The sequence below is a fragment of the Eutrigla gurnardus genome, assembly GCF_963514095.1.
Source record: "Eutrigla gurnardus genome assembly, chromosome: 8".
Lineage (NCBI taxonomy): Eukaryota > Metazoa > Chordata > Actinopteri > Perciformes > Triglidae > Eutrigla > Eutrigla gurnardus.
Window position 1 is genome coordinate 17,821,931 of NC_139922.1, and position 22,930 is coordinate 17,844,860.

General features: G+C 43.6%; 2 protein-coding genes across 7 annotated transcripts in view; one reads left to right on the plus strand and one right to left on the minus strand.

The window, feature by feature from the left end:
* Nucleotides 1–308: 308 nt before the first annotated feature.
* Nucleotides 309–3,890, plus strand: fsbp (fibrinogen silencer binding protein). Of its 6 annotated transcripts, none has more exons than XM_084014742.1 (4): nt 309–370; nt 1,737–1,792; nt 2,024–2,192; nt 2,513–3,890. In XM_084014742.1, exons 2-4 carry the CDS (start codon nt 1,748–1,750, stop codon nt 2,872–2,874), a joined length of 576 nt encoding a protein of 191 aa, XP_083870868.1. In that variant the 5' UTR covers nt 309–370; nt 1,737–1,747; the 3' UTR covers nt 2,875–3,890. The 6 variants fall into 6 exon arrangements, with proteins under 6 accessions (XP_083870868.1, XP_083870869.1, XP_083870865.1 ...); XM_084014743.1 differs by having other exon boundaries at nt 327–370; nt 1,740–1,792; XM_084014739.1 differs by having other exon boundaries at nt 334–610.
* Nucleotides 3,891–4,017: 127 nt separating this feature from the next.
* The window catches only part of celsr3 (cadherin, EGF LAG seven-pass G-type receptor 3), a 90,989-nt gene continuing 72,076 nt past the window's right edge, over nt 4,018–22,930 (minus strand). The window contains exons 22-37 of the mRNA XM_084014738.1: nt 22,531–22,722; nt 22,253–22,439; nt 21,178–21,345; nt 20,234–20,360; nt 18,821–19,027; nt 16,119–16,293; nt 14,859–14,971; nt 14,353–14,432; nt 13,883–14,009; nt 13,623–13,742; nt 12,270–12,367; nt 11,718–11,809; nt 11,300–11,473; nt 9,793–9,987; nt 7,831–8,881; nt 4,018–7,439 (exon numbers count right to left, since the gene is read on the minus strand). Coding sequence (XP_083870864.1) covers nt 7,412–7,439; nt 7,831–8,881; nt 9,793–9,987; nt 11,300–11,473; nt 11,718–11,809; nt 12,270–12,367; nt 13,623–13,742; nt 13,883–14,009; nt 14,353–14,432; nt 14,859–14,971; nt 16,119–16,293; nt 18,821–19,027; nt 20,234–20,360; nt 21,178–21,345; nt 22,253–22,439; nt 22,531–22,722 — 3,134 coding nt within the window. The 3' untranslated portion in view covers nt 4,018–7,411. The remainder of the gene's footprint in view (nt 7,440–7,830; nt 8,882–9,792; nt 9,988–11,299; nt 11,474–11,717; nt 11,810–12,269; nt 12,368–13,622; nt 13,743–13,882; nt 14,010–14,352; nt 14,433–14,858; nt 14,972–16,118; nt 16,294–18,820; nt 19,028–20,233; nt 20,361–21,177; nt 21,346–22,252; nt 22,440–22,530; nt 22,723–22,930) is intronic.

Consider the following 22,930-nt stretch of genomic DNA (forward strand, 5'->3'; position numbering starts at 1 on the left):
AACGATGTTATTCAGCATAATTCAAAGGTATAGCCAGTAAAAACGACTGGTATTTATCATGAATACTAATAAGTAATTTGTTTTTCTTTCTGTCTTTGACTTTCATTTAAATGCTTCATGTTTTGCTTTACGACACCGGCAGATACAAGTAGCTTTTTCTGCACTTTCTTTCTAATCTTTAAGTTGTTCCATAACGTGAATATCACATTAAGTACGCTGCTTTACATGTATCGGGTATATTCGTGTCGACAACACACACGAGTCATCTTAATTCATATGCGCAGTGATACCGACATCTGTGGGGAGTTGTCCGAGCAGACCGCGAACGCACCGGGAGGCAGTGGGGGACGAGGTTGCTCCTAGCCGTTAGGTACGTAGCGGTCTGGCTAAACTTCGCCGTTAACTATGCCAGGCAAATGTAAATTCCAGGACTCGTGGCTCTTAAAGGGGATTTACAAGGACTGGCTGGTTAAGGAACTCCAGGACATTCACTTCGCCCGATGTAGGGCCTGTTGTAAATCAATCAAACTTCAGACCATGGGCGAGGCTGCTCTCACTAGCCACGCAGGGGGAGCTGGCCACAAAGCGGCGGTCCGCAAGCTATTGGAAGGTATCTTAGCTTCAGTTGACGCTATACACCGGCGGAAGCATGACGAGAGGCGTGGAGAATATGTATGAACGAGCCAACCGACCCGTTTGTTCAGCCGGTGTAAACGCGGGTCGTTGTGGTGTTGCAGGTGTGTCGTTGTTGTTGGTGTATTTGGAGGTGTGTGTGTCCGTCCCAGGTCACCAACGGACGCTCTCATCTCTGGCCGCGTATTATTGTACAGTCCGTCAGAAACTCTGTGGTTTTCAGAAACGTCCTCGTACATTAAAGACTGTACTATATGAGCTTTAAAAACACAATAGGCAACACTGACCTGCAGTAGATGATGAGCAGCTGTTGAATATCTGCAGCCTGTTGAACAATTTCGATGTTAAGGTTTAATTTAAGGTCCCATTAAAACCCTGTATGATAGTTATTATTATTTGCAGCAGACTGAGGAGACTATATGACATGGTGTTGAGAAATTACAACAATAATGACCATTTGCACATGAGATTTGGGTGACCTGACATCTGTAGAGCTCAGATGTTCCCAAAGCCTCAAAACTGAGGTTTATAGTTTTGTAAATCAAATTTAAAGCATTATTTTGTTGATAATTCTACAGATTGTTTTTTTTTTGAGGGGGGGGGGGGGGGGGGGGGGGGGGTTCTTTGTGTTCTTTCTTTACCTCACAAAGATATATGTAGAAAATATATATAGAGTTCAACCTTTCTCATCAAGGTAGAAAGCTCGTTTGTCATTGTTGTGGAGTAATTGTGCTCAAGGACTTCGGGGAGGTGGATCCTCACAGCAATGAGAGTTGGACCACAAATCCTCAATTTCAATTTAAATATGTCAAACAGTTAAAGTTAGAAGGAACTCCGACTGAAAGCCGATTGAATAATTCCTACATGTAATGCTTAAATGTTAGAAATTGGCATTACAGCACTCAAACTGAAACTACTTTACTCATTAAGTGCAGATTTAACCATACTAAAAAGATGTGTAGAAAGTATGCCGAGTAAGATGTGTGTTTATATGTGATGGTGGTGTTGTATCTGTCTTCACCACAGGGAGGCGCTCTGTGCTCATTTTCCTGAAACATTTACCTGCAGTACCTCCCTGTCTGTCTCTCCTTTTTCCTTACTAGCAGACAATGTGATGCTGATAAACGCCGCTGGGCAGACCACTGACGGCGTGAGTCCGGTAAATATTTCTAAGTGATCTTTTGGATCATTTCGTTTTTACATTTAGCCAAATTTAAACCAAAGAACAACGTTACAACAAACCTGGAGCAGCTCATATCAAAGGACAACTAGAAGATGTAAACTACCATTCATGCTAGAAAAGACACATTTGTGTCACTTTAGGGGTCTTTGATGTGGGAACATTTTGGGAGCCGCTGACTTAAAACACACTTTGTTCCCTCCGCCTCAGACTGAAGACAGCAAGGAGCGAGTGGCCATCTGCCTCCAGCGTGACGCCTTGGACAGAGTAACGGGCAGCGACTGGTCCAATCTGCAACAAAGCCCCACTGCGAACTCTACCTCCCACAATGCCGAGCTACACGATGCGACGTTTCCTGCTGCCTACCTGACGGCCCCAGGTACCTGCAGATAACTCTTTGCAAGCTGCCACAGTCTTTGTTGCCTAGAGACACTTGCTCGGTGACTTTAAATGAATATATTTACATGCGATGTTCCAGTATCAACCTGACTATGAATTGAGAAACTGTCGTGTATAAAGCGATGTTGCTGTAGGTGACTATAACTGTAGATGTGGAGGAGTGTGTGTCAGCACTTGCCCGAGTTGACGCAGCCAATCAGCCCTGCGGATTCCTCTGTGAAAGTCCCTTTTTCAGACCTTGAACAGCAGCTATATTTAGACCAAAGCACTCAGGGACACTTTTTCACTTTGACCTCGCAGGCACCTCCAAGGTTATTAGCCAGCGTCTGCACCAGACGGGCAGCGAGGCGGAGGAGGCGACCCGCTGCTCGACTCCGCATGACACCACGGACCTGTCGAGACTGGAGCACCAGCAGAGAAAGGACGCTCTGGAGCAGCAGCAGCAGATGAAGATCCTGGAGTGGGAGAACAGGATGAAGGTGCTGGCGTGGGAGCAGGAGCTGGTGAGGGAGAAGAGGAGAGCGGCGCGGCAGAAGGAGAAGGCCTTCAGGATGAAGGCGGCTTACTACAAAGCCAAGCTAAAGAGGATGGGCGAGGACGTGCCGCCATCTTCCTCCAGCAGCAGCGACGAAGAGGCCAAAGCGTATAATCCGACAGGATGAACTGTTTTAATTGTCGCTGTTGTGTTAGTTCTTGTATGTTTTTGTTTACATGCCTTAGAACTGTTACTATTTGTATACATTGTTCTGTATTTTAATGCAAAAGAAGGATTTTTCAGTTGAGGAGAGAATTACTTTCTCCTCTAAAGAGTCAGACTGCATTTTGGAAAAGCGTTTAACATCCTACTCGAGTAGAAGTACTGTTACTTAAAAGCACAGGTGAGATAACTTGGGTTGAGTACTCGGAAGTACAAAGGCAGCTCTTTTAAAGACTAGTAACAGTTACATGAATCCATACAGCCTTCTCCGTCTACGCCTGCTTTCTCAAAAACAGTCAAAAGTAAACGACACACGAAGATGTGGTACTCGTTGATCTACAAGAGGAAATGCTGTGGCGCTTTGCACATCTTCTAGAAAGACATCAGAGTATGTTTGTGTATAAATCTCAATTCCCATATTAGTTTTTGTTTCATCATTTATCACGTCTTTGGTGTTCATTGATGTTGAAGGTTGACGGTGTCCGTAAAGGTTATAGCCTTTTTCTAGGGAGAACCTACATCATATGAGATTAAATTGAATGGCAGCAGATGTAGAATTGAAATGATGTTCCTAAATGGACAATCATGTATCATGATTTTACATTCATAGCGTCTCTTGCATGTTCAAATGCGGAATGTTTGCTTCAACTTTAGTCCTTGCTTTGTAAATAAATAAGCATTTGGCACAAAGTCACCAGAGAACTTGATAAAAGAGAAAAACTGAATGAACGAGTGGAGGAAATATACGACGTGGCCAAAAGTCCAGGATGTGGACTGGGCGGAGGCTAGCTGTTTCCCGTTATGCTAAGCTAAGCCAGTTGCATCAACTCAGAGATAATAATATCCCTGTAATTTGTCAACCATCTGTATGTGTTAAAGCAAGTATTTATTTTGTGTGTGTTCTAAATATAAAAGTATGATTACAGAGCCAACATTTTTTTGTTTCAGCCCCTAAAGGTCAAAATAAAAGGTTTATTCGAGGACTGGTTTATATTCTGTCTCAGCTGGGTGCTTGTTTTTGCTGGGAATCAAGGTGGCGGCTGAGCTTCTCTGATGTCTCTGAATGTGACAGGATACCTTTGAGAGTCAAAACAACTCGGAGACAGAGCCCTCCAGAAAAACGTGTCCCTGTCAGGATGGCTCCTCTGCTCGGGTTTTCACACCTGAAAATGTCTGTTCTCACGAACACGAAGTGGCACACAGAATAAATGTCAACACAGCCGTGTAGGAATAAGTCTTTTTCTTTTTTTAATGTCGAACATTTCTCGTTTCCGTGGCAACGGGGGGAACAACTGTTTCAATGCTGCCATCCCCTTGCCGGTGGCGGGATAGAAGGCATCCCATAATGAACACACAAGCTAACCAAGACAATCTCCCATCCCTCCTCCTACTCGACTATCTCTCACTCTGTTTCTTTACTTCGGTCACTTCCCCATTTTTTTTTCCTTTCAAGAGTGCATCACGTTTTAGTCTCAAATCTGTCTTTTTGTCTCGTCTCCTGTTGGTCCGCACCAGATCAACTTAAGCTTGAATTCTGTCATTTCACTCTTAGGCAATGAAGCTTCAGCCTTGGATCTGTAACAATGAGCAGGCAGGAAAAAGGTTTGGTTTGGGACATATATCTGCACTATTTACACCCAGTATTCAACTTTTAATTTAGATATGTTGACATCCTCAGGAGAGGATGAATACGCTTATAAAGGATTGAAATTCAGGTTTGTTTTGTCCCATTTTTCCTCCCTGATTGGATAAAGAAACCAACTTAAATGCTGAAAAGCAACGTTTCCTGCATCACATTGTAAACAGACCTCGACATCCCTTTCTCTTCTTGCCCTCCATCTATGGATTTGTTTTTTGTTTGCAGAGACTCACCAGACCAGAGATCATTAGAAAACAAAAAGAAAAAAACATGTGGACCCAAAAGAAAATCAACCTCATACAAAACGGCAAAAATAAATAATCAATACAATGTCAATAAATTATAGCTAAATAAAATAAATCTCATATCTGTACAAGTTCATACTGTCAGTTGAAGATAAACGGATCTATGAAAATAAATGAGTGGAGCAGCTGAATGAAAGGAGTAAGGAGAAATCAGGTGTACTACCCCTTTAAGGGACTAGTGGGTAGTGTTCCCGGGGCATTTTTTGGCAATACTACTGTAACAAAAAGGTTCACTTGTCACCTCCCAGGAACACGGGGAACACAGGACAGCAGTCAGAGCAGGGAGACATGCATTTGTGTGTTTTTTTTCTTAAATCTCTACTGCCTGCACTTCCATGCTTTTCCTCTCTGCGATGAGCAACGGACAAAACATCCTCCTTCCAGTTACATTTTGCACAGAATCAGTTCATGACCCAATTTCTTCCAGCCGGTCTGGTTTGGTACCACTTGATTTATTCTTCTGCTCATTGTGCTTGACTGACACAGTGCTCTCTGCTCCAGGACACACAGACTACACATTTTGGCAAGACAGAAAAAAAAGTTAGCCACAATCCCTGTAATCCCTCTGAATGCTGATGGAGACTGCTCTCCTGTCTCCGTTGTTTAACGCCAGTGTGTTGTCACCTTAAGGCCTGACATCAGCTCTCGCTCAAACAGCTGTGAGAAAGGGACAGCTGCTGATGGAAAGAGCTGCATCTCAGAACCACTTAGAGGCTTTTAGCGCCAACACGACTGACATCTCCTCAGCAAACCGGCACGCCGTTGCAGGAGCTTCGCCAGATCACGCAAAGAGACCTTGTCTTTGAAGAGAGGTCTAAACAATGACAGCAAGTCTGTTCTAATGTGGTCTGGTGTGAACCGCTTCATCAACGACGTCTCATGTGTGAACGGTTTTCGAGCCCGTTAGCGATGTCAGGACATTTCTCTAGTATGGAAGATATTCTGAAGTCATTTACGAGCAACTGTGTGCAGCCAAGCAAGTAAAAAAAACAAAACAAACAAAAAAAAAGAATCTGGCGTGGGATTCATGTGCTACAGATATGAGCTAATATAATCTGGTAGATACCATGCTGGATATGTACTGCAGGTCTGCTTTCAATATCGGAGCACACTAAAACCAAAATCCACTCGCAGCCAAACAAAATACCATGAAATACTCTTTTTTTCCCCCCATGGCACAATCATAAAAAAATAATAATCACAATAAAAAAAAAAGAAACAGTGAGTTACATCGAGAGCGTTCACACCCTGCACGAGTCACTTTCATCACAGGAAACTGGAGAACAACAATGCATCGGACCGACTTGAAGCAGTTGTCCCTTTGGCTTGGATTTGCACAGATTTGCTGCATGAGGAGCTTCTACATACGAGTCTCCTGGATGCTGCCGGAAAGATTCGGCTGCTCCAGTGGCATCTCTTGAGGCAGGTCGAGTCGTGATGCATCAAAGAGCAAAAACACCTTGAGGGTCTTTAAACGGTTGTTACATGATACAGCCTCAGACAGAGAAGCAGAGAGAGATCTACCGTCACCCGCCCAACCTCCGGTGAATCAATCGACCGATATGGTCTGGTTCAGACAGCACCAGGCACAAAGATACACAGACAGATGACAAGGTCACATTCATATACAGTGGATCACAAAACAGCACAACCTCCTGAAAGAGCTGATCCTTCGCTCGTGACTATAACAGTTGAATCACCGTCTCTGAACCGTCACGTGGTGTTTTAGCTTAACGTTGGCCATCTTCCTCTTCACAATCATCTTCCATCAAATCTATTCTCTTATAATAATCCCTTCCCTCTATTTACAATCACTTCTCGCTACTTTGATAGTTTCCCTTCAACCACGCGTCGCGGCTTCGATAACCTCGTCAGATACTATTGCAGGACCCCTGTCGTCGCTGTACACAGAGTTGATGAGCGTGAGGAAAAGTTTCTGAGGAAAACTGTATTCAGGGAGAGATTTTGGGGGACTATTTTTTTCTTCGTAGGGGAAACGTCTCCCTCGGCAACGAACAAGACTGCACTCGCACCAACCTCGCTCACAACCTCACACGGACACAATCATTTAAAAAAAGAAAGAAAAGAAAACATCACAAAAGATTTCTTCTTCATCTCCAATGAAAAAGATACAAAATGTATAAAAATGTTATTTACAGTCTTTTCATTTTTTTCTCTCTTTTAGGTGGATGTTGTCTGGATCAAGTTGACTTGACTGTGAAATCTGAGGAGTTTGTGTTCGTCTTAAACAGTTTTTAGGTAGTAGAGGTGGTTGACTATCATCCAAAGAAGCGCCATAGATCTTTGTAGGCGGTGGGACTTGGAAAAACTGAATTTATACAGTACAAACCGACCAGAAGCCCTCTTTATCCTCACGGACGCTATCTCTGTCATACTTTCTTTCCAACTCTGTTGGTTGTGTCTCCTCTGTCCCAAGCCAGTTTCTAGTCCTCCGATGTCCCAGGGGGCCCCAGAGGTTCAGGCCCATCTGTGACCTTTGAACATGTCTCTTGTGTTCCAAGCACTGTTGAATGCATAAAGGGATGTGGAGGTTGTCATCAAGACTGTCCTTCACTTCTGTGGGCTCTAAGGTGAAGGAAAGGAAAATGAGTCATCAATATGTTTATAAAGCAACTTCTCTACTGAAGAACTGCAGTAAATACACGCACAAGATGGAAATGAGCTGTTAGAGGCGAAAGGACAAAGAGAGAGGAGGGTGACAGAACAAAACAGACGAGAAAATACAGACACTGAAAATTAGGAAGTGGAACAGAAGGAGCGGAGGAAGGCTGAGATAAAAGGTCGGGGAAGAGAGAAAAGGAACGATAAGTGAGGTGAAGAAAAGGGTCAAAGAGTGGAAACGATGCTGCTGAGGAAGAAGAAATGAGTCAGAGGAGAAAAGGGAGGAGGTCCAGGAAAAATAGAAAAGGAACAGGAGGGTTAGTGGAGGCAGATAAATGAAGACAGAAGGACTTACTCGGAGTCAGGGGAGACTTCAGATATGCTGTGGGAGGTGGCTGACTGGGGCGGGGAGGGTGAGGGCCCATGGCCGGAGCCATTAGGCCCAGGGTTCGAGGCAGCGGGGGGAGGAGTGAGGACGGAGGAACTGAAGGATGCCAGAATGGAGGACAGGATATCCAGGTGTTCACTGGACGGCTGTCGACCCAGAGGGTTTGGATTTGAACCTGCGACCTGGGGGACAGTCTGACTTGGATACCTACATGGAGGTGCGGAGTCCAGGCGTCCTCTGACGTGAGCTGGGAGCTGCTCTTGCTGGGGCTCCTCAGAGATAGGGGGAGGAGGGGAGGAGGAGGGAGGCTGGTCGGGGTGTGAGGGCTGGCGGGGAGGCAGAGTGCGGAGCCACTCCCGACAAGGCTGAGCCTGGGCCCCGCCGCCGTTGGTCTCCAGCTGCTCCCTTGACCTACTGCTCATTAGCGCCCCTCCCAGGTGTTCTCGGGATGAGGCGTGCCGCCGAGTGAGCGAGTTCAGCTGCGACCTCGATCCGCTGAGGTATCCGTCCATTCCCGCTCCCCCGATGCCGCTCAAGTCCTCCCTTGAGGCGTGGACGCTACCTCCGTGGTGGTTGTCCAGTCTGTCCCTGGATCCTGTCAAGTTCTCCCTGGATGATGAGACTCGCTGGTGATCCAGGCCCAGGCCCCCTAGCCCTGCTCCCTGCCCCAGCTCCCTCCTCCTGGGTAAGAGATCCAGGTTGTCCCTGGAACCACGGGAGTCCAGTCGGTCCCTTGACCCCCCAACTGTCTGCCTGCCTAGTGGATCCCTGGACAGCTGCCTCCGTGACAGCGAGTCCAGGTGTTCCCTGGAGGAGTAGCGGGAAGCAGGTTGGGAGAGAGAACCAGAACCTCCACTGGCACCAGCCGTGGCAGAGTACATGCGACCGTACGAGGCTGCAGGAACCCCTCGGTGGCCCAGGGTAGAGGTTCGGTACCAGTTGAGCTCACTGGGGACCCGGCCCATGGTGGAAAGGCCCTGGAGTGCTGGGGGACAGCCGATACGATTCTTCAGGATACCTGAGACAAGAAAATGAGAAGGTGAGAGTCCATTAAAGAGGAAGACAGGAGAGTAAAACGTGCAGAGGGAGGAAGAGGGATGAGAAGAGAAGAGAAAGAAGTTACAGGAGGAAGAGAAGCGTGTGTGTTCATGTGCTTTGTCTATAAATAAGTTCACTCATGCTTTCAGACAACATGAGGGATTTAACCTTGCCTGCATTTCGTACTCACTAACTCTCAGTGAGTCCTTGCATACACTGACCTGTACATAAAAGTGTCACCCATGCTTTTAGAGCCAAATTTAGACTGAAGCCGTCAGCCGTCTGGTGTGTTGTGGGTCTGCGTCATAAGACCATCACATTATGTTCTGACTCTGATTTAAGACGAGGATCCACTGATATTTGTGGCTTCTTCACATCACATGATCACAGGTCACATGGAGAGCGTTACTGAAATAACGAATATGCATAGCAGACCACCTGCACATACAGCAGATATGATGTCAGTGATGGAGCTTTATTTTAAATGAAAAACTGATTCAGCTCCTCCATCTTCCTCGTGGCAAAATGCTCCTTTTTTCATCCTGATCCTGGTCTGCATCAGTCAGACAGGATGTCCAAAGATGTTTGTTAAACAATATGATGAAGACAATAATATATTTATAATAAACGGGCCAGATACGGATATATTCAAACGGACCACACATCTCTTAATCAATGTTAAATGCATTGTGTCAGAATATGTGCACAAAATTTTGTTAGTTTAGTATCTCATTTTAGTATATTAGGTATTCATGTGCCATTGTCTTAACTTAAGATTTCATTTGTGTGCCATGCTTTTATGTATCTTACATTACGGAAGGACAAACTAAAAATAAGAATATTCAAAGAAAATTCAAAATGCCAGGGTTGTCCTTGTTGTGTTTCTCTCACCCTTGCGGTGCCTGTGTGGCTGCGTGAGGCCGTTCTCGTCCCCGCTGGTCAGCGCTGCGTCTGTTTGGTTGTTGTTGGCAGCGTCCTTGCTGTAATCACCCCCCAGGGGGCGCTCTGAGCCCCACTTCTGAAGGCTGTGTGTCTCGCACTCTTCCAAAGCTGGCCAGTAGGACAGAAGGTCATTGCCATCCAGATCTTTCACAAGAAAAAAGAACAAACACAGAATGGTAACTCATGAAATTTGTTTTTCCAAATACAGACAACTTCAATAGGGCCGGAACTGAAGATTCCTTTCATTATCAATTCATCCATCATGTTTTTTTTTTCCATTAAGGTCAATCAGTAAATTCCAAAATTAGTGGAAGAAATCTCAATCTCAAATTCAAATGAGAATGAATCCATTATCAACATGATAACAGACAGAAAGATGATAAATAATGAGTATTGATTGCAGCTCTAACACACATGATGTCATTGCACCATTAAAGGCTTACTTTGACAGCCACGTCTTGTTGTAATTGTCGGAGCTCATTAAGCCCTTTTTATTCTCTGTAACATGTTAAATAATTCAACAACTGAAGGTTTCAGCTGTCGATTTGCCAACACTGGCCAGTCGACGGCTCAACGGAATCGATGAGGGCTTTAATGCTGGGTCAAGTCAACCAGGCTGCCATCTTGAATCTGTGACCTTCACTAAAAAGGCTCTGGCCCTTCACTTTGACTGCACTGATGAATTGATTGGACTGTACCGGCCATCTGGATGCCGTCCTTTTCCATTCACTTATTTTGCTTTGGTCCACTTTTTTACCCTGACTAGAGTTCATGTGATCCAGATGGCTTATTAAGCTGAGAATTGATTACTTACATGGATTTACAGATTTGCACATGTCTGGCCTTTCTTCACAATGAAACCTTTCACAGAGCATATGCCTGACATTTATATCACATACTTTGAAGTGCATATAAGCTCATATATTTTGCATGATAGCTCAATACCGTCTAGAAAAAGATGGTATTGATTCATGAGTAAAGGCACTCTCTTGTTGTATGTGTGTGTGTGTGTGTGTGTATTTGTGGCTACACATGATGTGTGTGTGGATTTCTTTCCACAGCAGAGACCCGTCTCTGGTCCCCCAGACTTATGTGGGTTTCGTCCACCAGACTAATCAGAAGCGCAGGAAGATGCAACGGCCGTTAGCTGCCATGAACTTGTTGTCTCTTTGTGTTTATTACTGGAGCACTTATGGCATTTGACAGAGATAAATTCATCAATATCACAGAAGGAAGCGTGGGAGCTGGATAAAGTGCAGCGGCCCTACAGACGATCACCACCCACGGCATCTTCTGACCACACAGCCAGACCAGCCGGACCAACGCGCCCTAGCCTACTCCTAGCTGTCTTATGTGATTTTACAGGAAAATAAAAAGGATAAAATAAGGGTTCAGGCTAGCCCAGTCCAAACCCAGCCCACATTTTGACAGAGATCTGGCTCCATTGCTTGCCTACCTTTGGTGCCGTTGTGGGTAGGCTCTGTGAGCAGACGCTCACTGTGATTGGAGCGTTTGAATCGCCGCTGGATGCGCCCACGGAGTCTGACGTTGTCTTCGCTCTCAGAGGAAGGGATGGAGAGACTGCGCTCCTCCTCCATGGAGAGGTCCGAGTCTGAGTCCGAATCCTCACCTGAGAGGAGAAGGAGAGAGAAAACACATGAGAGGAGGGAAGGAGAAACAGAATAACGAGGAAGGAAAAGCTAGGTTTGACAGGATGTTGGTCTCAGCTGTGATGTGAGCTTAATCTTTAAATTTATATGAAGTCATGTCATGAGTAAGAAAAAAAAAGAGGAAAACGAGGGCGAAGAAATGGAGAATGTGTCACTAGTGCTCGTTAAGAGCGTTTGTGTCCATGGTCATGTTCGTGCGTTCACCTCCGTCTCTGTGGAACATGGCTACGTCCAGGTCTGTCGCTCCGGTTTGGACGATGTTTTGTTCCAGAGTCTGACGAGCCAAAAGATTTTCTCTAACAGGGAAAGAGGACAGAAGTGAGGACACACACACACACACACACACACACACAGAGTATACTGCATATGCACTCATGCAGGCTGATCCAGTGTAGAACTAGCATCCACATACAAACACCATGTACTGTACACAGACAAGACACTCACTGAGCCATAAAGACACCAACAGCCACTCTCAGAGTACATTAGTGTTGCTCTATATACACTACAGTACATTGTTCCATCCAATCATTTTCATCTGTATCCCACTGACCCACAAAACACACGACAGGGGTTTTGCTAGCGAGGGAGTTTCCTCCCTGAAGCACTTTCTCCCAAATCAGAGTCACAAGGAATTGATCAAACCATTTTCTCTCGAACTACAGAAGGAATTGTACTAGTCTTAATCTACTCTACGAGTCATGGTGTGGAAGTTTTCCTCCACATTAATCTTTAGTTTGTTCCATATTTTTGTACCTGGCGGAGCTGACAGAGGAGACGGTGGAGGTTCCCAGGGTGATGCGGTGCAGCCCGCTCTGCTCCAACAGAGATGCGTTGTGATACGGGTTCTGAGCCTGAACACATAAAAACACACCAAGACTGAGAGTTGAACGATGAATGGTACAAAAACATAGTTTTTAATGAAAAATAAAAAACAAATTTCCTCCATGATGCTTTTTGAACGTGGGTAAATTGGTCTTCATTCTGGACTTCATTCTGATCCTGAGGTTTCCTATCCATATCATAAGATAATGAATACTTAATAAAAAAGGGTAAAGACCTTTTCAAGACATCTTTGTTTTTGTGTTAGCATTCAAAAGTGATAATTTACTGTAGCTTCCTGAGACTTGTGGGAGCTATTATAGTAACTGAATGCTAACCGGGAATAACAATTTAAAAGCGGCTAAGCTAATGAAGCAGAAGCTACTAGCCTGGAAACGGGGCACAATTTCAGCTTTCTATACTGTAACAGGCCACTGTAGTCATAAATAACATATCACATACTGGAAGTAGAGTCAGGTAGGTGAAACGATTTGAAAAAGCGGCAATTTGTATCTAATAATAGGTTTGGAAAAGATTCAGTTATTTTGCCCCAGATGGCTCAGTGACGGATAGGGAGAGCTGCAGGGGTTAAAAGGGTGAACACACACACACACACACACACACACACACACACACACACACACACACACACACACACACACACACACACACACACACACACACACACACACACACACACACACACTCCAGTGAGCTATGAACTAAAACCACACATGAGATAGAAGAGAGAGAGATGAAAAGATGTGAAGTCAGACATGCACGTACACACTCTAAATAGGCTCTGCACCGTGCTTTTGTAGAAGTGGGCTTAAGAGCGGGCAGGCCACCACTGGTCGGTATATTGTTTTATCTGGGTCAGAGACAAGCCCTGAAGGCAGAAGGAGGAGAGAGGAAAGATGGATGGATGGATGGAAGGAAGGAGAAATGGAAGGCAGTAAAAGAAAGGAAGGCAGGAGGGCTTTTGCTCTGGTCTAATAATGGACACAGAGAGGATGAGCATCTAGAAAAGTGAATACTGCAAAACCACATAAAACTTATATGGTTTTGATTCACCCTCATTGTCTTTATTGTGCAATAAGTACCACCGCATTATATTAGAGCGCATGTAAATTATGAACATGTTTAAATCTTGAATTTGACACAATGTGCTTTGCAAGTAATGTTGAATTAGACCAACATATCAGGTGACATGAAAACTTCCAGTTCAGCAGAGATGAGCTGCTGCAGCACAAATACCACATCACAGGCTGTTTGTGTGTCACTCACGGTGTTCTGTTGTGTTCTTGGTGGGTCTTCTCCAGGGCTCTTCTTGCCCAAACAGGCTACGCTCCAGGCCTCCTTGACCTCTGAGTTGAACACAGTGAAGACCAGCATCACCGACAGGCCCTGGGAGAGAGAGCGGTAGAAGGACACGTTAAGGTTATTTTATGATGTATTTTCCTTTCGACATAGTTTGCCTCCTTGTTCTTGTTCTTTTCATTCGATAATAATAGAAACACATATAAAAGTGCACACTTTGTTCATACCTGCACTAAACAGAGGATATCAAATATGTAGTAGAAAGCCAGGATGCTGTTGTTCACAGCCATCAGACCACACAGCCAGGTGGAGGTGGCGAGCAGCAACAACAGGAAGGCATTGCGGATAGTAGCACTGGAGAGAGAAACAGAGGTCAGTGGCGGAGAAGGTTTGACAAAAGATGAGAAGTACAGCATGAAAAGGTGTAGAAGAGAAACCACATGAAAATTACTGATAAAGTGGGACCAAGGCTACTGTGTTCAGCAAATGCTTCTTTGAAGACAGAATTATTGTGCCTTCAATCAGCAGACCATGTCTATAAAAATAACCTCTGAACCATGAAATAAAAGGAAAAACTTGATTTTCACCCTCAAAACATGAGAAATAACGAGAGTTAGATACAATGATGAAAAATAGCCAACAAAGTCACTTTCGGGTAGTGAAAATGGTCATTTAAACATGGTGGATAGGTACTCACATGACAGGAAGCTTCTTGGTCTCCTTCTGAGAGGGATTGCAGGACATCTTGGCGACAATCATGAAAATCCCTCCATTCATCTGGATAGGGGGAAATCAATGCAAATGGTAAGGCAACGGTTTTGATGCATTCCAGCGAATCCAATACTGCCGTCAGCAACATCAGGGATGGGGAGAAACAAAATCAATGTGGATAAAAAATGCCATCTAAAGGGGAAAAAAGGTAAAGTTGGACAAAGACTGCTGCAACAGTATAAGAACATAAATGACAGAATAAACAAATAAGTACAGAAAAAGCAAAGGCACAATAAAGGGAAGAAAATAAATAAATAAATAAGTAAATACAAGCAGGAATAAAGGGGCAACAAAACTGGAAGCTAAATGCTAGCTGGAGGCTAATCAACAGTGTACCTTACAATCCACAGTTTACATGATCATTTTCATTCAGGTTTCTGTGCATACATAAGCATTACAACAAGTATATCAGACAGGCAGGGAGAACATTACCAGTATGACGATGGCTATGGGACCAGCAAAGCTCCAGATGAGTTTGTCATAGATGGAGATCCAACAAAAGTCTGGGTTCCCGTAACCCTCGGGGTCCAGCCCCACCGCCAGGCCTGCAGCCAAGAGACATTCACATCAGACAGGGAGAGAGTATGTAATTATATAATGACAGTGTCACGGAAGGTCAGAGACATGACAGAGAGCATCCAAATTAATGGCAGGTATTAATCATTTTAATCACCGGGGCTTTTTTTAAATATTAATTTTAGGTGACAAAACTCATGTTGAAGGAAATCAGCTCATTGGAAACAGTGTACATGTATAATGATGGTGCCTTCACATATGTCAATAAACGTTTGCAGAATATTGATTTGTAAGGGGACTTAATTACTAATTCTACTGACAGAATACCTTCCAACATTAATATTAACTAATTATGTATTGTATTCTAATATCCACCTGATTGTAAGTCTTTTGAGGGAGATGGGTGTTTGAGGCAAAACAGTAAAGAATAAATCCATATACATTTAGGATCTCGTCCCTGAACTCGTGTGCAGCCACTCGTTCAATCGAGGCAAGTTCTTTTTTTTATTCATCCGTTCTGCACGACCAGAGTGCACTTTCATGATGCCGCCAAAATGGGTCGCTCGGAAATGTGTGACATGAACTGTGAAGTCTGTATTTCTTTATTTGGACAACTGTCAACGTTTTGACAGTTGTGGGCATGAAGAATTTGTAAATTGGTTTGCCAAAGTGAGAGAGACAGGAAGAGCCTGAATAAAGACGGACAGACAGATTGAACACACCTCTGAGCCGGAGGAAAGAGACATGCAGCCACTAAGTGTGTGTGTGTGTGTGTGTGTGTGTGTGTGTGTGTGTGCGCGTGTGTGTAGTGGGAGACACATTTATTCTTAAGAGGCAAGGTGAGACTGCGGTCATTCGGTGTGTGTGTGTGACAGAAACAGCAACAGATAAAAGAGGAGTTGACAGCATGTATGAGTCATGGTGGATTGACTCATACAGGTGCAATTGTAAATGTGTGTGTGTGTGTGTGCTTTACTACCTCTATTTTATTATAGAATAATATAGAAACCTCTTTAATACAAGCGTCAATAGGACATCTTATCTACACAGTCAGACTCGTTGTCAATGTGTGTGCACATATATGACAGTGTGTTGCCATGAATAAATGTGGTAAGGACATGAATGCAAAGACACGTCTCTGACAAAAATCACACAGAATGTGTACGTGTGCGTTACCCGTGATAATGGCGGGCACGCCCCAGCCGATGGCGTAGTAGAACCTCATGGCACCGTAGTTGATGTTGCGTTGCTCTGTCTGCATGCGGTAGATATGAAGGCCCTCCACGAACATCCAGGCAAATGTGGACATGAAGAAGTAATGCAGGAGAATGGCCACGACCGTACACAGGAACTGGAGGGGGAGAGAGGGAGAATAATTAAAGGAAGGAAGGAAGGAGAAAAGAGCAAGGGGGGAAGCAGGGATGAAAAAGGGAAGAAAAGATGGGGGAAAAACTATTCATAATCCTTTGTATTGATTTTGTGACAGTTGCAGAGCAGACATATATTGGCAAACAACCAACAAGTCTTTATTACAACACAGCACATGTCAGCGTTGAAATAAAAGGCATTCATGATTTTATTACCAACGTGACTAATGAACTGAGTTAATGGCAGCATGCTTCCAGTTAATGCTCAAAAATAACTGATATGAATATGAATAAATGTTGTTAATGCACTGAATTATAGTAATTACACCCAAGGGTGCATGTTAAATTAGAGTTATGGGTACGACATTAAGCACCATCAGTAGAGGAAAGTACAGTTACGGCCCTCGCAGGTAATGTGGTTGTCAAAGCAGGGGAATTCTGAAAAGTCTGAAAGTGTCCCTGTAACATAATATGTTTGCAATAAAACAGCAGTTAATTCTAACCTGTTCCCTGGTTTTAATGGGAATTATCAGCTCAGTTGAAACATATTTAATTAAAATGTTGGAATCATGTCATTTAAAGTCTTACATTTCAAGCTTTGATCAGCTTTTAAGGTAATGAACGGCTACAAATTGGATTTCTGCATTAGCAATACATTGACTTATACCATATATTTTGCACAGAATGTCAGCTTGGTCCATGCTGGATTTATTTCTCTTCGTCGTTTGGAACATCCATGAAACAGTGTCGATCGACATGTAAAACTTTGTCTTAATTGGCTTGGTGATGCTGCATGAATGCTGAGAGGAATTCAGTGCTAACTGAAGCTATAACACAAATATCTGAAATGTGTGCAATGCAATGGTTTAGAATGAACATCATCAGGAATGAATCACGCTTCGCTTTGTCAGGGCAGGAGATAAACTTCCAAATCACTTTTGTAAGTTATGTCCTGCTGTTTGGTTTGGCAGTAATGCCGAATTTCTCCATGAATAATGTCGGAGAATTTACCCTCTGGGCTCCGTTCAAGTATGTCTAAAGTAGTTTATTTGAACTCTGGTGCCTTTGTTCTGTTTTGTTTGCTTAACCAGATGAGAACGATGCCATTCAAACTCAAGTGGCTCTGAATTACTGCACCTACACATCTGAAAGTCCAAGTCGCCGCCTTCTGAGGCAGCTGTTGTGCCGTTTGTCAGAAGTAAAATGTAAATCTAGCCAACCACGACGACAAGTTAAAATAGATGGCTGCTGGCAACCGACAGCCGGCTTTCATAGCCATGCTTTGAATACCAAGTGTAAGGAAATGAAAACAAACAGCCTGGTGTGATTTGTTTGTGTGTTCTTAACTAATATAAGCACTAGACAAGCAAAGATTACGGCTTAAAAGGCTCAAGCTGTCCATCCAGTTTTGCTTTAAATTGCAAGGACTGCAATCTGATTCACTTTCCCTCGCTGTCAAAACCTTTGGTGTTACGGTTGACAAAATACTGTCTAATGAACAAGCTCCTTGTGAGTTTTTACTCTATCGTCTGGTTCCCCGGGGTCTGACAGCAGACCGACAACAACGCAGTCACCTAATATTGATAATGTTCACTAACCGGGCCATGCTGGTGACATGATGACAAAATATATATGGAAAGGGATCAAAACGTTCGTGCCAAAAGAAAAAACGATTTCATAACTTCACTGTTGCAATCATAAATTGGATGAAAGTGGTTTAACAACTTAAATGTAAATGTAAAAATCCATCTTAATACAATCATGAAGGTTGAAGGAGAGGCAAAGGAGAAACGCTTAAGAAATACTACATCTGAGGGCGAACCAAGCTCAGAATAAATTCCTATAGCAGAAGCCTTGGCAGAAACACAGCCAGACGATGAATTTCACACTCCCACACACACACACACACACTCCCACACACACACACACACACACACACATGCAAACACTCCAAGTTACACGGCAAAAGAAAGCAAGGCTAAAATGTGCACAATCACGTAAAAACAAGTGTGCACTAAAACATGCACGACCCCTGCAAGAACTAACATGCCCTCCCAAGCGTGATGCACATGAATTAGAGAACATATTGTTCAGCTCGAAGTAGCTCTGTAAGAGACGTACTGTCGACTGTGCGGGGGTTACAGCTTAATTAATTGGATTTCATGCTGAGTGAGCACATATTTGCAGAACCCTCTGTACAAGACTCGCTGCTCTTTAAACAAACACACACACACACACACACACACACACACACACACACACACACACACACTTGTGATGTAACAAAACAGAAGGAGAAAGTTGTCAGGGGTAAAGGAGGAGGAAAACAATGGGAAGAGGACTAACAGTAAAAGAAGCAGCAAAAAACACAAGTGATGTAGAGACAGGAAATGAGCAGGAAGGAGGGATACAGAACAGTGATGGAGAAGGAGGAAGGCAAGGGAGCCAAAGACATAACAGAACAAATAGGGCCAAAGAAACACAAGCTCACAAGACCCCTCCAGTATCTACCTGTTGCTCCGTGTGATTGATCCCGAGCAGAAACACCAGCTCCGACAAAAACATGGCTGCCGCTGTGTTTGAGTGGATGCTTCTGGTGTTGGACTTGAGGCCTCGGAGGCAGGAGAGCACCAGGACAGTGAGGAGGAGGGCCAGCATGGAGAGGCACAGAGAGGAGTATGTGACAAGGGCCAGCGTGTCCAGATCCCCCTCCAGCTGCTGCTCGTAGACAGATGTGGCAAGGGAAAGAGAGTATTAGTGAATTATATCATTTTGGTGGGAGTAGATGGCAAAGGAAAGGCTGAGGAGAGGGGGGGCGTATGAGTAGAATAACATAAGTGGAACATGGAATGGCAAGGTAGACACAGGTAAGGAAAGGAAATATGTTTTAAAAAGCACAAAGTTAAATAAGATAGATGATAATGAATTTGTTGAGATGCTGTTTCCTCAGTCTGGGTTAATGTTTACCTTCATCTGTCTAGCTTCACTGAGTGTGAACTGAAAATATTTATGTCAGAGACGTTAAATCATTTGGAAAGCAAGTAAATAAGACTAAGATACTAACGCTGCACAAGCCAGCACATTTGGGATAACCCCCCCCCCATCTATATCAACAAATCATCAAATGTAACAATGTCTTGCAAAATACTGGCTAAATAAAATAATTTCATATGAATTTATTATAAGCAAGTCTCAAAGCATTGAGAGAGAGAAAGAGAAAATAAAAGAAAGCAGAATAATTAAACAGACCAAGCATACTAGCAGACCTATCTATCCGTCAGGGGAAACCAGAGTATTAAAAGCATGAAAGTGATTCATGCACAGAAGGCATTCACTGCCAGTAAACATAACACAAATCTAAATGGGAACATCTACAGCAAATGGAATGGGAAATACGAATGGAAATGGGAGACTCCTGATTGGCCAGGACTAATGGTGATGAATAAACATCTTATTAAAGTGCTTAACTCAATACAAACACTACACATCTGGAGAAATGTACAACTTTAGATGCATCATTAGGCACAAGGTTTCTGATTGCCCAAGTTTCCCGTCCCAAACGTCAAGATCTGACTCATCATCAGTTAGTATGCTGGGTTTGCGATGGTCAGGGTCAAACCTCTACAGCTGTAACAAGACTTCTTGAGCCTTCAGAATGTCATGTGGGATTTAATTATCTTGAAATTCAAACTTCTACACCGGCTAAATCCAGCAATTACCAGCTGAGATGTTCAAAAAAAAAAAAGAAGGGAAACTGACACGCTGGCAAAAACAGGTATGCATGTCTACACAGCAGGATTGCTGAGAGCAAACGTACAATTAATTCAACACATGCCTCATTATAATGAGGCGTATGAATGAAATGGTTATGTATACGTGGATCCTACATCTGTGTATGTTGGTGTCCACTGAGAGATAACTAACCTCTCTCTGGGAACTGTCCATCAGCACCCCGAAGGTGCCCAGTCTCTGGCACTGACAGCGGACATGAGAGGTGTTCCTGAACACCACCATGCAGTCCCTGACTGTCCAACAGCCTCCTATTTCATACCTGCAGGGAGACAGAGAGACGGTTCAGAACTCATTTTAACAGATGTGCAAATACAAAGGCATGAAAAGACTAACTGTATCCAAGCGACATCCTCTGATACTGAGAAATGAACCCAAGTCCATCTCATTCAATTATATTTAGGCTTAAATTTAGACATAATTGAAGGCGTGGCCACTTTGATTGACAAGTGGGTGTCGTACCAGATGGCTAGCTGCTGTCTGTCTAGTCTGCTACATCACCTCAGCTCTAACGACGATCCAACCGGCCTAAAGGTGCCGCCATGGAGACGGCGTCCATTTCTTGTGTCACTTCATTACCAATTCACTTCATATTTAATATCCACTTCACAGCACTACTGAATAACTAAACCTTTTTCCTTGTAGACATTTTGACAGTTAAACAACAAACACACAGGTGTAATCAATTATAGTTGGAGGTCCCTGATATTGTGCATGCTGGCTCACTGGCGTGGCTTACTTGGACAATTTATGGAAGTGAACCATTGTCATTGTTATTGGTTACACCTCTGCTTTTCAATTAAAATGACAGGTCTGGAGAGACAAAAGTGTCTAATAAGGGTGGCCGCCATGAGTCCAGACATCTTTATACACATATATATTTCATACTTAAAAGCAATCACATTTTGATGTTAAAATTTCATGTAATTTCATGAGACATTTTATCGATGAAAAAAAGACAAACACATGCTTCCCAACACAATAAACTTGAAAAGTAATGCAAGGATTTTTGACGTTTAATAACCAGCCCTAATGTACAGTGGGGTAGGAATATATAAGCACATGTAATCTGCACTCACTGGTTGCTGTGGTTCCACTGCACGCACAGTGGCTTGCTGCGATTGGCTGTCTCCAGCAGCTTGAACTCAAGCAGGATGGGCTGGTCCAAGTGTCCGCCCACAAACGTCTGGTTGTTGTAGACAGATATACTGACCACTGGGGAGTTCATTACTGGATGTCTGGGAAGCCTGAGGGAGAGAGAGAGCCGTTACGGTTACCGTACATCTACCAGATGAGACAGAAAGCAGGGTTTGAGGTCCTGCGGTAAATAAGAAGGAGACAAGGTGAGCAGAGAGGAATGAGACTGGTTGACTAGACGAGGCTTAAATGACAATTTGTAATTAAGCCCAGAGGTGAGGTGAGGAAGAGGGATGGGAGATGAGGGGAGAGACAACTAGACAGATGCCAAGAAGGTGACATAGGAAATAATGCTGAAGCAAATAGCTTATTAACGTAAAAATCAACTGACAGAAAGATAATGGACTACAATTTTGATCATGAATAGACCTTCATTGCAGACATTTTGACAATCATATTAGGAAAAGCACAAGTGTATTCAATAACAATACTGAAAAGGCATTCCACTTAGCGGGGAGCCTGCTGTTGGTGCTGGCTCACTGGATTAGCTATGTGGGACACTTAATGGAACTGAGCCATCTTTTTAGTTATCAATTTCACCTGTGCTTTACAAGGCTAATAACACTGAAATAGGTCCATTCATTGTATAATTAAAGTATTCCTCAAGCAAAAATGCCAAACACTTCTAATGCCAGCATCTGAAATTTGAAGAGTTTTTGTCTGTTTCATTTTATATAATTGTAAATTGAATACAACCTGCTAAAAAAAAAAAGAGGGAATACCTAAATCACACATCAGTCACAAATCTTCACCGATGTACATTGTTTAATTTGTTGAGAAGAAAATTACATAAAAAATGGTCAATGTAAACCAAAATCATCCTGTTATATAAAAGCAATACTGGTTTACTATTGCTACTGAATAAGGACATATTGGTATTACAGATTCTTTATCAGCATGTTTCCTTGACTTCTGCTGTAATCAGATTGTTATTGTTCCGAGTGAATCGATTCCCACCTCACTCCTCGTCGGTCTGTGTGGTACTTGGGAGGGAGGGCTCCACCCAGACTGCGATAGATCAGCAAGATAACAATGGTGATGGGCGGCTCTGGCATTGAAACAGTCCGTCTGGCTGAGGTGTATTCTCCAGTCTGATTGGCTGAGATGCTGACAGGGGCGGGGCCAGTGTTCTGAGGGGCCAAGGCTGAAATGGAGAAGTCTGTGTGAATATATTCTCTTAGCGTCAACCTTTTACACTCTGAAGCCTTTAATTCTCAGTGTCTGTGTGTTCTTACACTCTTTCTCTGTCCGCTCCCTCTCCTTCCAGTTGTGCTGTTGTTGCTGTCGCTGTGGCACCAGGGCAGCAGGGGGCAGTATCACATGCGTGTTGGGATCCCACAAGGCCTGGCCACGAAACAGGGGGGTTTGGTAACGTGGGAAACGCCGACGTACATGGGTCTGATTCTCCACACGGTCCAGGTTCATGACTGAAAAAACAAACCAGCAGCGATAAACACCTCATGAACACACAACAAAGGTGGCAGATGTTTGTTAATGTGCTGTATACATAAACAGGAAAGTGTTGAACAGTTGACAGATTAATTATGAGACCTTGTATAATTCCCATAAAAACTAGTTGAGGTTCCAGGTTTAGATAGTGAATCAGTTACTGTTGCTGATGTATTAATCAGATTT

What these genes read in the sequence shown, in the direction of transcription:
- fsbp (XM_084014739.1), top strand. Translation starts at nt 406, where the DNA reads ATGCCAGGCAAATGTAAATTCCAGGACTCGTGGCTCTTAAAGGGGATT. An exon ending in GGTCCGCAAGCTATTGGAAG is followed by an intron (nt 611 to 1,736) that starts GTATCTTAGCTT and finishes TTTCCTTACTAG; the next exon opens with CAGACAATGTGATGCTGATA. An exon ending in TGCCTACCTGACGGCCCCAG is followed by an intron (nt 2,193 to 2,512) that starts GTACCTGCAGAT and finishes TTGACCTCGCAG; the next exon opens with GCACCTCCAAGGTTATTAGC.